The sequence below is a fragment of the Macaca thibetana genome, chromosome 2 (genome assembly GCF_024542745.1).
Source record: "Macaca thibetana thibetana isolate TM-01 chromosome 2, ASM2454274v1, whole genome shotgun sequence".
Classification (NCBI taxonomy): Eukaryota; Metazoa; Chordata; class Mammalia; order Primates; family Cercopithecidae; genus Macaca; species Macaca thibetana.
In genome coordinates, this window is record NC_065579.1 from 146,355,580 (window position 1) to 146,372,220 (window position 16,641).

Below are 16,641 nucleotides of genomic sequence, written 5' to 3' on the forward strand. Positions count from 1 at the left end.
AGAGCGAGACCCTGTCTCAATAAATACATAAATTTAAAAATGAAGATAAATTATTTGAGGTAAGTCACTGGATCAAAGCTCCCGCAGAATTTTGAGTGTCATATTGACAAACTGCACACCAGAAGTAGGGTCCATGGGAGCTCCACCTGTCCCACAGCTGCCCGGCACTGCTTGTTGTCAGTATTCTTGCCTTTTACTCTAGAAATGAGGAATGATACCATGTGATTCCATGCGCATAACCTAGACTTGAGGCATCTCGTCTGTGTTGGCCATTTCTGTACCTTCTGGCGTGAATCCCAGTCCTACGTTCTTTGCAGGAGAAGACAAGGGCTGGGAGGCCACAGGTTCCCACTGCTCTCTGGCCTCAGGCTGCTCACCTGCAAAATAAGGAGAGAGGGTGCTTCTGGGATGATACTAGCAGGTGACCCTGGCAGGGGACACCAGCTCCTCCGGCCTGATTCCAGTTGCAGGAATGTTTCTCCTCTCAGGTCTGGCCCCGGGCCTGACTCCTGACACTAGGCAGTAAATAACTTTCCATTTGATCACCCCTATTTTGGAGAATCTTTTGCTCTGGGGAAAGTGGGCATGTGCCCCAGTCAAGCCCCACCCCAGTTACCTAGGAGGAGCCAGGACCTTAGGGTTGGGTCAGGATGGGTGGGAGAGGGGTAGGCCTGGGAGGGTGGGGATCCTGGCATCCTAAGCATGAGTGTCATTGCCCACGGCCCTGAGCTGCGGGCATCCACATCCCCGGGCCAAATCCCTGCATGTGAGGCCAGATGTATCATCCTAAGGCCACCACGCCAGGTGGCTGCAAGACCAGGCAGACAAACCTGGCTCCTGCCTCCTCCTAAGCCCACCAGTCTTCTGTGCCCTGGAGCAGCCCTCATAGTACACATGGGAAGACTGGGGCAGGAATGGGTAGTGACTGGGTCCCAGCCACCCACAGTGGGCAGAGGTCTGGCTGGCCTAGGACCAGTTGGGAGGGATGGGGCTGCCCCCCACATGTGCCCCACACTTTTGGCAGTGGCAAATCCCAGCCCCTGCCCCAGGGCTCCAGGTGTGTGGATAGCAGGTTCCTTTGCAGGGAGTGCGAGCGAGAACACAGGCCAGGGATCCCCAGCGACTTGAGTGGGTCACCTGGCGCCGGGGGAGGGAGGAGCTGGTGCCAGGGCAAGGACGACGCGGTCTTCACGGGAGCCTCGGCATGATGTGGGAGCGGAGTTGTCCCCCACCCCCCAGGTCAGCTGCCCCAGCGCCGCCGAGCGAGGCCGGCCGCCAGCGGGCCATCTGCATGACAAAGGCGCGCCCCGGCGGTGTGAGCGGGAGAGGGGCGCCCCGAGCTCCGCCCGCCCGCAGGCCCGCAGCTGCCCTGTTAAGCCTCCACCCCGCGGCCTGGAGATTTGGGGGGCGGGAGCGGCACGCGAGCCCGGGCGCTCAGCTGTGTTTGCTCGGGGGGAGCCACGCGGGGCGGCGGGGCTGGGGCGCGGGACAAAGGCCCGGATCTGACCGACCCCGCAGGTGGCGCGGGGGAGGGGGCGGACGCTCCGGGAGAGGGCGATGGGGGAGGGGCGGCCTCCCGGCTGCCCAACCCGAGTGCCCAGAACCTGAGACCCCCTCGGGCGGCCGCAGTCCCCGCAACCTGGCCTGGGGATCATCTGGGTCTTCCTCCAGGTCCCCCGCCCTTTCCTGGAATTCCAAATGTTCAGCAAACGTGGCCACCGTCTGGGCGGGCTGCTTGATTTGTCCTCAGCTCCAACACCACTTTCTCCCTGGTGCCTCCTCCAGTGCCAGCAGGAGTGCCCAACGCCATGTCCCCGGACCACCCTATCCTGGGAGCCTCTCTCTTCACTTTCCCGCATGTCCAGGGAGCCAGCTGGCCTTTCCAGCCTCACATTCACTGCAACCAGCCCCTTCGCTTTTCCCACTCCAGGAAACAGTCCTTCCACACTCCCGCTGCCCAGGCCAAACCCGCGGCACCAGCCTCCACCCCTCTCTTTCTCCCCGCTGACTCCACCTTGGACGTCTCCCCAGAGACGTCTCCCCCTCCCAGTTCCGGCCGCTGGTCCCGCCGCCATCGTGCTCACCTGGACCAGTGAGCACCCCCTGTACCCGGCTCTATCCCGCTGCAGCCCATTCTCCTGCAGCAGCCAGAGGGTCCGTTAAAGCCAAGTCAGAGATCCTCCCTCCTTTGCTCCACAGTCTCCCGTAGCTCCCACCTCACTCACGGGAAAAGCTCACCCCGCAGTGGGTTCCAGGCCCACCCGATCCCCCGACTGCCACCTCCCCCATCTCTGACCTGTCTTTCCACTCAGCCTCCCCCGTCTCCTTGGTTTCCCTCGGGCGGCCAGGCCTCCAGGCCTTTGCGTGGCCGCTACCTCTGTTTGGAACAGGCCGACATCTGTGTGCCTCACTCCTGCACTTGCTTCAGGTCTTTACTCAAATGCCTCCTCCGCAGTGAGGCCGTCCTTGGTTTAAAATGTCAGCACTCCTTCTTCAGCTCCTCTTGCTTTGCTCTCTGCCCTAGTTTTTCTCCTGGGCACTTCTTGCTATTGGCATTTCTGCATGTGGTGCTCATTCCCATTGCTCACTTTGTTTTTCTCTCCCACTGACTGTAAGATGCACCAGGGTGGAGACTGTCTCCTGTTGGCTGTTGTGACCCCCAAACCTAGCATGGAACACAGTAGATGCTCAGTAAATACGTGCTGGATAAATGAGTAAATTAAATCCTTTACTCCTCCGCAGCACCCTGTCAGGTAGGCCCTCTGTAAGGTAGACACCCTCCTCCCCTTTCTACAGATGACAGTGCTGAGGCACAGAGAGCAAGTAACTTGCCCAGGTCTCATGGCTAGAAAGTGTGGGAGGCAGGATTTGAATCCAGGGCCTCACTTCCCAGAAAGGTCTCACAATAGTGGCCCACACACTGTTTTTGCCTCTCAGAAAGGTTTTGTGTGGCTCGAACAGTTTCAGAAAAAATTGAATCAGCTGTGGCCATTTAAAAATCAGGAGGCCAGGCATGGTGCCTCACACCTGCAATCCCAGCACTTTGAGAGGCTAAGGCAGGAGGATTGCTTGAAGCCAGGAGTTTGAAACCTGGGCAACATAATGAGACCCCCCCGCCCGCCATCCACTCCCATCTTTACAAGAAATAAATATAAGCCTGGCATGATGGTACATGTCTGTAGTCTCAGCTACTTGGGAGACTGAGGCAGGAGGATCACTTGGGCCCAGTTTGAGGCTGCACTGAGCTACGATTGCACCACTGCACTCCAGCCTGGGCAACAGAGTGAGACTTCATTTCTAAAACACAATAAAACAAAAAAATCAGGATGCTTTGTGCAAAATTTCAGACCTCCAGCTTTTCTTGCAAAATTGGAACCTCTGGCCACACTGTGTCCCCAGTCCCACAAGGCAGCCACTGGCAGGGGCTGAGTGGCACTGCTCCTCAGGACTGGCATGGACTGCCCTTATGCCCAGTCTCCACCCCACTGCTCCTGCCCCTGCCCCAGGCCTCCCTCCCGTGAGCATGAGAGTTCTGTGCCTCTGCTCTTGCTGTTCCCTCCACCTGGAATCCTCTCCCCACAGTTCTTGGCCTGGCTGTCCCCTTCTTGTCACTCAAGGCCTAGCTCCTCAGGAAGCCCTCCCTGACCACTCTGGCTAAGGATCATGATCTGAAGTCACTTCATGAATGTATTTGGTTCCTGCACACTGTCTGTCTCCCCAAGGAGGATAGCAGCTCCAGTCGGCAGGAGCCAGTTCAGCCCGTCGCTCCCGTCCAGGGCAGCACCTGTGCCCACACCTGGCTGCATGCTTGTTGACTGACACAATGAATGAGCAGATGAATGAATGCAGGGCTCGCGGGTGGCAGCCGCTGTTCTGAGCGCTTCCCATGCATAGAGCACTGTCCTCCGTGCACAGCAGGCTTCTGTGCGAGCTGGGGCTGGGTCACACACAGATCCCTTGCTGGGGGTTCAAGCTGTAGTGGCTTCTGTCTTCCCAGCCAGGGCCTCAGACTCTGTGACAACCTTGAGAGGCATGGGGAACCCTGTCCCCCACTCCAGTGCCCAGCTCCCCGGGGGCTCGCTGCAGACCTGGAGCTCTGAGTCTTCTGGGTCAGCTGAGCTGTGCCACATGAGGGTCACCCTCCTGGTGTTGCAGGGGCAGCCCTGCCCCCTACTTGCCCAGAACTTCCCCCAGGTTTCAGAAGGAGACAGCTGTGTGAACTGGCTGTGTGCAGGCTGATTCCAGGCCCAGATCCTTTTGCTTCTTGCTGTGTGACCTTGATCAATTTATCTCACCTCTTTGAGCCAGTTTCCCTTTCTATACAGCGGGACCACTGCCCCTGCTTGAGACTTACTGTGAGAGCTCCTGGAGCCTGTGCACGGCCCCCAGCGCCAGTGCCCAGCAGGCACTCAGCACACAGGACATGATCTGGCCTCCCCTCTGGCTGCCTGGGTGGAAGGCCCCCCATGCCGTCACTCCTGCACAGGGGCACCAGCAGCCAAGGGCCTGGGGTCTGTACCAGCCAGCTGGTGGTGGCCCTGTGTGCTCACTCGTGTGCGTGGTCTTGGGTAAGGGTATGACCGTGTGGATTGTATGTGTGCGTGTGGCTATGACTGTGTGTGAGTGCCCACACATAGGACCAAGTGTGTTGTGTGAGCCTGTGGTTGGGGATGACTGCTGCCCAAGCACTGGCTCTGTGTCATGGCTTGTCCGTGACTTTGTGTCCCGGTGTGTGACGGTGATGGTGTGGTTGTGGGTGAGACACTGGGCGAGGGCAGGGCGAGGTACCTGAGTGGCCCAGCCAGTCCTCGGCAGCTGGGTGGGCTGGGTGGGGACAGGCTTGCCTGGCTCTCCAGGCAGCCCTCGGGTGGGGAGTGCACTGGGCCCCAGCTGATCCGGGCTGGCTGGGCAGTCTGAGCCAGAAGGGGCCGGTTGACGGGGTTTCGGGAGGCCACTGCACCCCGGGCCATTTGTTCTCAGGACCTGCTCTGCTGGTCATGCTCTGGGTCCCGGGACCCGGGATGGGGGTAGGAGGCTGCCTTGCTCACTGCAGCCCTGGGAGCCCCTCCTCTGACTATGTGTCAGATACGGCCTCCTGCATGTGGCCTCCCCACTCACCCTGCCTCCACTGTGTGCCCTCATTGCCTGCCCAGCCTCCTCCCAGTAGCACCATGTTCTGCACCCATCTGGCTGTGAGGTGAGGGCATGGACCCGCTCACCACTCACACCACGTGGCCACAGGGCCCAATATGTTCATCCAGCACAGACCCAGCTCCCTGGGGTTTGTTGATGGAATGAGTCAGCTGGAGGTGGTGGCTTCTTCCATCCCTGGCAGGGTTGGCCTCACTGCTGGCCCCTGTCGCTGGGGGAATTGACAGCTCCATGCCCCCAGCTTTCCAAGGAGCTCAGGGGGCTGTACGGCCCCTCCCAGGGACCTCCACTTTTCCCTGCCACGACTCCCGGCTCTGTGGTGGGGTCTGGCATGTACCCCCTCCCACACAGTTCCCCAGGGCCTCAGGCTCCCCAAGTGGAGAGACACCTGGCGACCTGGACCTGTCGGAGAAAACTAAGCCTCCATAGGGGCTCAGTTTCCCCGCTGGACTGGCTGGGGCTGCTTGCCTGAGAAAGTTTCCCTAGGTCTATCTCGGGTTCAGAGGAGGGCCTGGTTTGCCAGGGTGGGGGCAAAGCAGAAGCCCCCAAGAGAAGGCTGTCCACCTCTGCCTGCTCCCCAGGACCAGGAGGAAACCTACGGGTGAAAGCAGACTCAGTGGGGAAACACACCCAGCCCCAGGAGTTTGCCCGCCTGGTGGTGCCTCGGGGTCCTGAGCCTGGGACAGAGGTGCAGAGACAGAACCAACAGGTTAGGACAGGGAGAGAGAGAAGCAACAGACACGCACATCACTCACTCTGGGGCAGGGGTCACGCACCGGGGCCAGGCAGCTCCGGGGCTTCTTGGATCTGGACTTAGAATGCCAACTGTTGATGCCAAGCCCAGAATGGCTCCGGTTGTCAATTCCCAAATGGTAGGTATGTGACTGTGACTTTGTGTGTATGCACATGCATGCGTGAAGGTGTGTGAGCCTCTGCATGGGCTTTTGGGTCTGGTGGACATGTTCGCAGAGCCTGGCTGGTGTGTGTTATGGATGAGGGATGGAGGTTGCTACCTGCCTCTAGCGTGTGTCAGAATGCATGGGAGGCAGCTTGCTGGTCTCTGTGACCGTGTCCCAGTGTCCCTGGGCAAAAGTGTGTGTGATGTGTGGCCTCCCTCAGTGGCACTGCCAGAGCCAGGCTGGGGGCTTCAGTGGAGGACCTGCCCTCAGGGCCCCTAAGTACCCCCCGACCCTGGCCTCAGACCTGGACCCGAGTGGGAGCTCTGGCTGGCCCACATGGGGGCTTTTGTCCATTTCTGAAGTGACAAGAGACACACAAAAGGGCTTTTAATTAAATCAAAGGAGGGGGAAACGGGCCAGCCGGGCTGCTATTATGTTACCAAACGCAAAAATGAAAACTTATTTTTAAAGCTCTGGTATTAATTTGAGATTATTCAGATAGTTAATTAAAAGTGCAGCATGTGTTAAATATTATTTCAACAAAGATTATCATCAGGCCTCCATGTAATGTGATCCTCGGGCTTGGGAGCTTTATGCAAATGGCTGCAGCCAGGAGGAAGGGCCCTCAGCATCGGGGTTGCAGGCAGGCGCAGGGAGGGCAGGAGCTCCGGGTAGGCCCACGCCCCTTGAGTCTGGCTCCCCCAGACACAGATGAAGTCTCAGCCAGGTCCCCCTCTCCAAGCCCTGGGTGAGTAGGGGACTGTCTGGCGGGTCCTGAGCCCACCAGCTAGTCAGCAGCAGGGCCCCATACAGTCTTCTGGATGGCTGTGTGGGCCATGAGGGAGGCTGGCCACACTGCCTGCCTCGAAAACCAGCACACCTGTAGGTGTGTGTGCATGGGTGTGAGCAGGGGGTCTGGGAACAGCAGTGTGGATGTGTGTGCTCCTGGCGCCATCACAAGACTGGGTGTGCACAGGTGATGCTTGTGCATGAGCTGGGAGGCTGGCAGCGTGTTTGTGTTCAGGGTGTCTCCATCTTACACGTGGACTCTGGCACTGACAATTTGGGCACCTGCCTGTGTTATGAATATTTGTGTGTGGCACACGTGGGCATGGGGTGGGCACTGCTGGGTGTGTGCCCATAATCCACCCTGGGCAAGTCACGTCACTGCTCAGCGCCTCAGTTTCCCCATCTGTAGAATGGGATGGGTAATAACAGTAAACGCCTCATTGGGAGAGTTGGACAGGATTACATGGGATAACACAGACAATCAACTTAGGCACTGTCCTGCAGAGACAGAATGCAAGTCGCAGGTGAGAGCCATCTACTTAATTTTATATCTTAGCCACAATTTTAAAAAGTGAAATTAATTTTCGTATTTTATTTAACCCAGTATATCCAAAATATTACGATTTCAGCTCAATACAAAAAGTGGTAAGTATGATTGTTTAGTCTTTGTCACAGGAGGCGTTTGGAAGCCACCGTGTACTGGGCCCTGGGTACATCTCATCTTGGACGGCCACATTACGGGTGCTCAGAGCCACGTGGGGACGTGACGGCCTCTGAGCCTTAGGCCCTGCCCCCCCAGGCCAACTCTCCGCAAACCCAGGGCCAGCGCTCTCCTGGAGAGACCCCCGGGGCGCCGCGCAGGGCGGCAGGGACGGGCAGGGTAGGAGTGGGGTAGCCTGGAGGCGGGTGGGCCCAGGACCCCTCACTAACCCCCTCCCCGACACCGTGCACTAGGTCCGTGTCCCTAGGTCGTGCGTCCCAGACAGTCCGACAGGTGTTTGCCGCCGTCCTGAAATCACATTCGGGCTCCCGCCAGCGCTGCGCCCCGCCGGGGCCGCCCCTGTCGGCCCTGCGGTGCGCTCTCGGGTCGCTGGGCGCGCTCCGCTCCTGCCCTCTGTCGGCGCCTGGCGGCAGCGCAGCCCCGCGACGGGCCGGGGAGGGGGCCTGGCTGGCTGCGGCCCTACGGGGCGGAATGGGTGCGTGCCCACCCCACCGTACCAGACCCCACCGTTCCAAGACATTTCCACACCTTATCCCACAGGATGCTTACGGCGGGCTGCAAGGCCAGCAGCGCCAGCCCGATTTTACAGGTGGGAAAGCAGAAGCTCAGAGAGGACCTGTGACCTGCCCAGGGCTACACAGCAGGACTGTAGGCAGGGATTGGGGAGCTGAGGTGGGAATCTAGGTATTCAGCGCACTTCCATGAGTCCCACTGGGTTCAAGTGCTGGCTCTGCCCCGCGTGACCTGTGCAGCGAGACAGGTGACAACCTCTCTGAACCTGAGTGGCTCTGCTGTAAGCCGGGGGCGACAGTACCCCTCCTGCGTAGGACTGCTGTGAGGATTGAACAGAGGATGACTCTAAGGTTTCTAGCAGGTCCCTGGAACTCAGTAGTCATCCAAAAAGTCTCTGAGTCACAGCATAATAACCCGATTTGCCTACTTCAGGGCCTTGGCACCTGCTGGGCCCCCGCCTGGAAACCTTTCACCGGGATCTTGGATGGGATGGCCCCTCTGCCTTAATCTCGGTTCAAACCCACCTCAGCAAGGCCCGCCCCAGTCACCCTGTTAGCATTGCCCTAATTCATGCCCTTGGAGCCCTTGCCAACAGCAGGATGGTCCCTCGTGTCCCCAGGCTACCTGGTTTCTTCCCTGCTGCCCACAGGACAGGCGGGCCCAGGAGGTCGCTTATACTGGCCATTTCTGTCGCTGGGAGCACCGCGCCTGGCCTGGGTGGGTGCCCGATGGGAATGTGTTGAGTGAAAGGTAAAACGCCCCATCAGGTGGGAATGCAGACTGCAGCTGGGGTGGGAAACTGCGTGGCAGTAAAACACACGCCACACAACACAGACCTTCCACGGTGAGGTGTTTCCTTACGGGAGAGAAGCACCAATGCTCACGCAAAACCACACAAAGAGTGTTGGGAGCAGCTTTAGTCACAGTCCCCCAAACTGGAAGCAGCCCGAGTATCCTGCGGGTGAATCTGTCCGCCCGCCCACAGCCACACCTCGGGGCCCTGCACAGTGACCTGAGGAGCTGCTGGGAGGTGCAGCCACAAGCATGAATCCCAAGGCAAGGAAGCCTTGCTGGAAAGGCCACACACAGTGTGATCCCACTCATGTGACATTCTAGAAAGTGTAAAACAACAGTGATGGAAAAGAGATGAGTGAATGCTGGGGTTGGGCGTGCGAGGGGTGCTTATACAGGGGCATGAAGTGTGGGGGTGCACCTGTTCTCTCTGACTCAGGTAGGGGTTACACAACTGACTGTGTTTTTCAAAACGCGCAGAGCTACATGTTTAAAGGGGTGATTTTTATTGTATGTGACAAACAACAAATTTAAAAACCAGTCACAGAGTTGCAGACTCTCTGAATCATGGAGTTGACCAGTCCTACCTGCTTGATAAGAGGCCCCGACCACCCCGCCACTGCCTCCCTGAGAAGGGCCACTTCTGCCACAGTCTCCACCTTAGACTGAACGAGCTCCAAAAGTGGCCCACGGAAGATGAGAGGAGTCGGGGAGGAGATTGGGGTGAGGCGGGAGACACGGGCCTGGAGTTTTTACTTCCATTCATTTTGTTGTGTGCGTCAGTAGTTTGTTGTGGTGGGTGTGGACACATGGGGTGCACTGTATTATACCCCATGCACTTTTCATATGTTTGAACTATTTCCTTAATAAAAATGATAAATGGCTGGGTGCCGTGGCTCATGCCTGTAATCCCAGCACTTTGAGACGCCAAGGCAGGAAGATCACTTGAGGACAGGAGTTCACAAGCAGCCTGGGGAACATAGTGAGACCATGTCTCTACCAACAAAGAAAAAAAAAAAAAGCTACTATGGTGGTGCATGCCTGTGTAGTCTTAGTTACTCAGGAGGCTGAGGCAGGAAGATCATGAGAGCCCAGGAGTTCGAGGCTGCAGTGAACCATGATCACGCCACTGCACTCCAACCTGGGTGACAGAGTGAGACTGCCTAAAACAAAACAAAACCCCAAAACAACCCCAAGTCAGATAAGTAATACAATAATTTAAAAACAACAATAAAGTGAATTCCACCATAGAACCCCACTGGCCTCCTCTGCAGCCCTGGGAAGCAGGTTACTTTCTGCCCATTGAGAAGAGCAGACTGAGGCTTGGGGTCTCGGCACCCAGCCTGCTGGCGTAGGGAGCAGCCAGCAGCAGAAGCCAGGAGGCTGGTGGGTGCTTCCTGCAGCCTGCCAGAGGTGACTCTTGGGGCCAGGTGTCTTTGGGAAAGGCTGCATTTCATCCCCCAGGAAGTGTGCGTGTGTGCAAGTGCATGCATTTTGTGTGCGTGTGTGTGTATGTGTGGTGTTTCTGGATGTCACTTCTGTGTCTCCTGGGGCACCAGGTCACATTCTCCCCAACACCCCCCAGGCAAAGGGCCTCTGTTCCCTACCCACCAAGGCTCTGGTGCGGAACCACCTGCTGCAAGGGTTGCCCCCAGGCATTGGCTGCAGGGCAGAGAGAATGGCTATGGAGCATTGACCAATTTTTAAAAACAACTTTATTGAGCTTACATGCTATAAAGCTCCCCCCTTAAAGTGTACAATTCCAAACTTCTGTATGTTTACAGAGTTGTACAACCATCACTACAATCTAAGTTTAGAACACTCTGTCTCCTGAAAAGAAACTGCCTCCACTGGCAGTCACTCCCCACTTCCTGCTCCCCCAGGCCCTGGCGAATCTACTTTGTGCATCTATAGGTTTGCCTCTTCTGGACATTTCACATAAATGGACTCACACACTATGTGGCCTTTCACGATTGGTTTCTTTCACTTAGCACAGTGCCTTCATGGTCTATCCATGCTGCAGTGCATAGCAGTACTTCATTCCTCTTATTATTTATTTATTGAGACAGGGTCTTGCTGTGTCACCCAGGCTGGAGTGCAGTGGTGCAATCATAGCTCACTGGGGCCTCTAGCTCCTGGCCTTAGGCGATCCTTTCACCTCTGCCTCCCATAGTGCTAGGATTTCAGACGTGAGCCACTGCACCTGGCCTTCATTCCTTTTTAATTTTTATTAGATTGTTGCCAAATACTATTCCATTGCTTGGGTAGATAGATATTTTGCGTATCCATCCATCAGTTGATAAACAGGTTGCTTCCACTTTTTGGCAGTAATTCTATAGTAAACTTTTGAAGAAACATCCAAGCTGTTTTCCCAAGTGACTGCCGTGAAGCATTTAATGAGCACCTGCTGTGTGCTGGTTTCCCTCTGACCGCTACTCCATGAGAAGGAGGTCCTAATATCAATTTCATTTTGCTGAGGCACAGACAGGGTGAGACCCTTGCTGCAGGTCTCACTGGATCCCAGATCTGTTTGGGCTGCTAAAAGCAAAGCTGCCATGGTTGGTGTGGCCCTGGGAACAGTCCTCTTGGTCACATGACCTCTGGGGGACTGGTAGCCTGCAGGTGGGGGCAGCATGACCTCCTCATTACCCAGTGCCCCCAGCAGGTCAGGCGGGCACAGAAGGGGGTCCTGAAGGAAGGCTCTGGTGACTGTCTGGGGCCAGCCTGGGACGGCTCTCCCTGGGGTGGGCAGGGACATCTGGGCCTCTGGTCGGAGTAGCAACTCTTCCACCCTCCCGGGCGCCCCCTTGTCAGGGGACAGGATGTTTCAAGCTTCCTCTGGGCCCTGGCCTGGATCTGGCCCAAGCAAGGGTTCAGGAAACTTTGGTTCAATGATGGGTCAAAGGGATCAATAAACCAATGGGCCAGGGCCAGCTGCCGAGAGCAGCCAAGGGGCCTCAGGGCCCGAGGAGTGAGAACGAGGTTCTCAAGGTTTGACCCCTGTGTCTGAGGCGTGGTCCTGCACACTTCCCTGCCTTCCTCTTGGGACCCCAACCCCCTGTACAAGGGCCCATCTGGGAGACCATCCCCCAGGCCAGGACCGGCATTTCCAGCTGCCCTCGAGCCTTTCTGGACAGAAGCGTTGCCCTCCATCCCCCTGACCCTGGGGAGCCTCAGAGAAACCGAGGCTCCATTCACTCCTGAATGTATGCAGGAGCCACCCCATGCCAGGCTACCCAAGGCCTGCACCCAGCTTTCCAGGGATGACAGTCCTGCCCTGTTGGCTCTGCTAGAGTTCTAGGGATCCAGGGTTGGGGCTGAGATGCCAGCCTCGGAGCACTGGCCCAGGCTCTGCAGTTGCCCCAGGGCCATAGGGACAGGCAGTTCTGTAGGTCTGCAGGCTGAACTGGGACCCCCCAGAGGGTTCAGAGATGGCTCTGGCTGAGCGCCCGGCACCGTGCTGGGCAACTTGGTCTTCATGAATGCCCCAGAGCTGCTGTTTTTTTCCACAAACCATCTATGAGAGAATTCTTGCGCCATCTGAAATGGAGTTATCAGTCGGCGGGGGTAGTGTGGAGGGAGCTCCCTGTCCCTGGAGGAATAAGCGGAGGCTGTACTGGAGACACACGGCAGCCACTGGGCCCAGCCCAGCTCCAGGGTAACCAGGGCTGAGACCCCAATGTGGTCCCCTGGTCCTGGCCTCCTGGTGCCCACAGGTCAGCCAGGTCAGAGGTGGGCTGAGGCTCGGGGGGCCCCTCAGTCCTGTGGCAATGGTGAGATAGGCCCAGGCCACCAGGCTGACCTGAGGAATGTGCCCCGCCAGCTCATAAACCTGCTCTTCCTCCTCCCGGTGTGCACCAGGAGGTCGTCCAGAGGTCACCCTCGGGAAAAGTCGGCACAAGAGGCTGAATGGGCAGCTCCAGGCACTCACAACTGTGGGGCTGTGGCGCCGGCAGCTGACTTGGGAAGGCCACAGGTGAGGGACAGGCCCAGAGGCGGGTCTCAGAGACTGTGCACAGCCCAGAGCCCAAATCCCTGTTCTTGGGACCCTGAAGGCCCCACTCTGAGGTTGCACAGGCAAGATCCGAGGAGACTGCAGGCGGGAGGTGCCGCTTCCTCCTGACCCCCCTGTTCACACTGGGACCCCAGGGCGAGTGCAGGGTCACCCCAGCTGGAGAGGCAGAGCCTCTGCTGCTGTGGACAGGTTCACCTTGCTCAAAGGTTGTGCAGGCTCCAGGCCTCTGAGCCCAGACTGGTAACCCTGCCCTGCCAGGGCCTCAGCAGAGTGTGGGCCTGGAAGGGTGGCTGGCGAGGGGCCTTTGGCACACTTTGCTGGGGACAAGGCCCCGGGGACAAGGTGGGCGCTAGAAATGCCACAGGACAAAGCCACCACGCTGGCTCCTGGGGCCCAGGAGAGGGTAGGCTCATGGTCCCGCCTGGCCCTGGCCGGCCCTCCGATGCTCCCAGGCTGGGCAGACCTCTGTGAGGCCTGAGAGCCTGCTTGTCCTGAGAGGTGGTGGGTCCGGATGGCAGGTCCTGGGCAGGTGCCAGGGCCGCTGATTCCGAAACCTGCATATGTTTCCGAGCCTGAGGCACCCCCAGAGGAGGCGGCACAGCGGGGCCTGGGCTGGAGAGGAGCACCCTGCTAGACTCCAGTGTGTACTTCCCAGCTCAGGGAGCCCAGCCAGGGCGGCAGGAGTAGGGGGCCCTGGAGGGAGGGAAGGGAAGTGTTGGGGTCCCCACTTCTCCCCTCCGGTACTGTCCTGTCATCTTCCACTGGGGCTCTGCATGTCAGACTGCTTCGGGAACTGGGGAGTCCTTCCTAGGAAAAGGAGCTGATGAGGCCTGCGAGGAAAGAAGGATGCAGAGGGCTTGTCAAAGGTGGTGGAGGCCTGATGGGCCCCGTCTCTCACAGTCCCATCCAACTGCAGGGACCCTGGGCTTGGAGGCCCGTGTCTGACCAGGGCGCCCACACCTCTGTGCCAGCCAAGGAGGCAGGTGGTCCTGGGCCGTGCCCTCTCCTGGGAGGCTGTGGCCTCAGGTCCTGAGGCCCCCCCACCCCCAGCCCACCTGCCAGGGCTGAGCTTTCTTCCCAGCAGGGACCATTCTCACATGTGCAGTGAGGAAGGAAATTGCAAATTAATCTTTATTTCCATCTTGGAAGAAAACCTTAATTCTCTGCATTGAAATGATCCTCGTCATCCAAGGGAATCAATTATGGGCTTTAATTGCAGTCATTTCTGACCAATCCGAGCAGGCGGAGCCACGCGCCTGTGCGACAGCCTCCCACTCCTGCTCTGCCCAGGGCCTCTCTGACTGTCTGTGTCTGTTTTCTCTGTTTCTCCCCCTCTACTTCTTTTTCTCTCTGTCTCTCTTTGTGTCTGTCCCTTTCACTCTTTCTTCCCGTCTCCATGTGTCTGCCCCTCTCACTGTCTCTGGCTCTCCTGGCCTTTCTCTGTGTATCTGTTTCTCTCCCTTTCTCTCACTGTCTCTGGGTCTTGGCTGTCCCTGCTCCCCCCACAGCTAGTACAGGGCTCAGGAATGAACTCTTAGGCATGACAAACCCCATGGGGGTGTCTGAACCCCAGGCTTCCTTGTGTCTCTGGCCCCAGAGCTACGGCTTTTGAGGGTGGGATCGAGGGCAGCCACAGAGACCGGGGCCTCACCACACAGGGCTAGTCTTTCATTAACTGACTAGAGACCTGGTCTCCAGGAAACAAGGGCTGGGTGGCTGTGAGCAAGCAGGCGCCGGTGTGGCTCTTATTCCTGCACACCTCTGGACTGCACAGAACCTTTCCCTCGCTCACCTCTAGTTTGTGAATAATGCACAGATACAGTCTCTGAACAAAATGAAAACATAAGGCTGGAGTGCCCTTTGCCCACCACTGCCCTTCCTAACTCCCCATGCTGGCAGCTCCTGGTGGTCAGTTTGAAGCACATCCTTGCATGCCCTTCTCCATGTGGTTAAATATCCATGCCTGCATTCACAGAGCACGCAGTATCACTTTGTGAAGTTTTGGCTGTCAATGTAAACAGCATCATTCTGCATGTATCCTTTTGCAACTTTTTTCACCTGTTTTCAGGATTTATCCACAGGACACTCAGACTTCATTCCTTTACCTCTTGTTGAGTATTTCACTCTATGGCCACACAGCACTGTTTTGCTGTCCACACCACTACTGATGAACATGTCATTTTTTTCCCGTTTCAGGCAGGACTGCCACCAGCAGCCCTGCTCCTCTTCTCTGTGCACACATGTGAGTGAGTGCTTGTGCCCATGGGGCCCGTGCATTTTTAATTTAATAGACGTGGTAGCTGGCTCTCCAGAATGTTGTGCGATGTCCATTCCTAAAAGCATCAAATTCCCACTGCTCTTGCTCTTCTCCAACACTTGATATTATCAATCTGTAAAAATTTTTACCAGTTTGACCAATGCAAAATGGCACTTCCTAGTTGCTTTAATTTGTATGGGGATGAAGAGCATTACTGACTGGGATGGAGTCGGGAGGGACATGTGATGTCCCCTGGTCTTGAGGGGATGGCACAGAGGGGCCCAGAGAGCAGGGGCAGAGGCAGAGGTCTAGAGACAGGGTGAGGAATAGCAACTGATAAGTTGAGGGGTGACCAACCCCAACTCAGTCCCTGTACGTGCCTCATTCCAAATCATGGTAGCAGTGCTAGTCAGAGGTGCATAGGCATAGCTACTCTGGGGTGCAGAGTCAGGGCGAGGGCTGGCCACAGGGGTGCTGGGCAGTATCAGGGGTGCTCAGCACAGTCAGGGATGCCGGGCAAAGTTGGGGGGTGGTGGGCAGAGTCGGGGCAGGGAATGGCCATCACTGACAGGCTCTCCGTAGCTGTGTGCGGACAGTCTGTGGGGCGCTGGGGGGATGCTAGGGTGTGTTCCCAGGGAGTGGCCTGGCCTGGGGTGGTGCAGCAGAATGGGGGAAGATCAGATTGGGATGTGTTGGAAGAAGGCCTGGGCCTTGCTGGTGTGGGCATGGGGTGGTGGGGCAGGAGAGGAGTCAGGCAGAGCCGCCTGCTGTTGGGAGCACAGAGGAGGCACAGGTGGGTGCGTGGAGTCCTGGGGAAACAGCCGGGCTGGAAAGGCAGATGTGAGCCTTGGCACAGACACTGTGTCTGGGCTGTAGATTTGGAGCAGGAGGTGAAAACTGCACTTCCCGAGGGGCCACGAGCTGGGTCGTGAGAGGGTGCAGACAGGTGAGGATGGGGTGCTGAGGGAGCAGGACTGGATGAGGGCACAGTGTAGGCAGAGGGAGGTGCAGGCTCAGTCTGGTCTGGGGACCCTAGTGGTGGGCACATGGTGGGGTTGGGAGGTTCCAGCTACATCCTAGAGTCCTGGAATGCCGAGCTGAGGGCTTGGATTTCACCCTTTGGGGTGCAGAGAAGTGACCCAATCAGATGGGAAGGCCCCTGGGGCCACAGGATGGGCTGGCAAGACTGGGGAAGGTTGGGAAGGCCCCTGGGGCCTGGCTGGGGGCTGAGATGGGGCTGCTGCCTCTGTTAGGTCAGCAGGGAGCACCGAGCACAGGAGCTGGGGTGCAGCCTGGCACCTCAGCACATGTGAACTGGAGTACACTTGCCCTGTCGCTGTTGATGAAGGTCACCGTGACAGTGTGGCCAGAAACAGTGACAGCAATAATGAGATCAGCTCCATTCATGGGGACCCTGCATGGACCAACTCACTTAATCCCCACTGGCCCCTGAGTGCTCCTGCGTGTGGAGTGCCAGGCATGTGCTGGGTGCTCTACCTGGCAC

The 16,641-nt window shown here is 57.6% G+C and overlaps 1 protein-coding gene across 1 annotated transcript in view; it reads right to left on the reverse strand.

The window, feature by feature from the left end:
- Positions 1-215: 215 nt before the first annotated feature.
- Positions 216-16,641, reverse strand: part of EEFSEC (eukaryotic elongation factor, selenocysteine-tRNA specific) — a 276,656-nt gene continuing 260,230 nt past the window's right edge. The window contains exon 7 of the mRNA XM_050781694.1: positions 216-377. Within this exon, the coding sequence (XP_050637651.1) occupies positions 241-377 (137 nt within the window). The 3' untranslated portion in view covers positions 216-240. The remainder of the gene's footprint in view (positions 378-16,641) is intronic.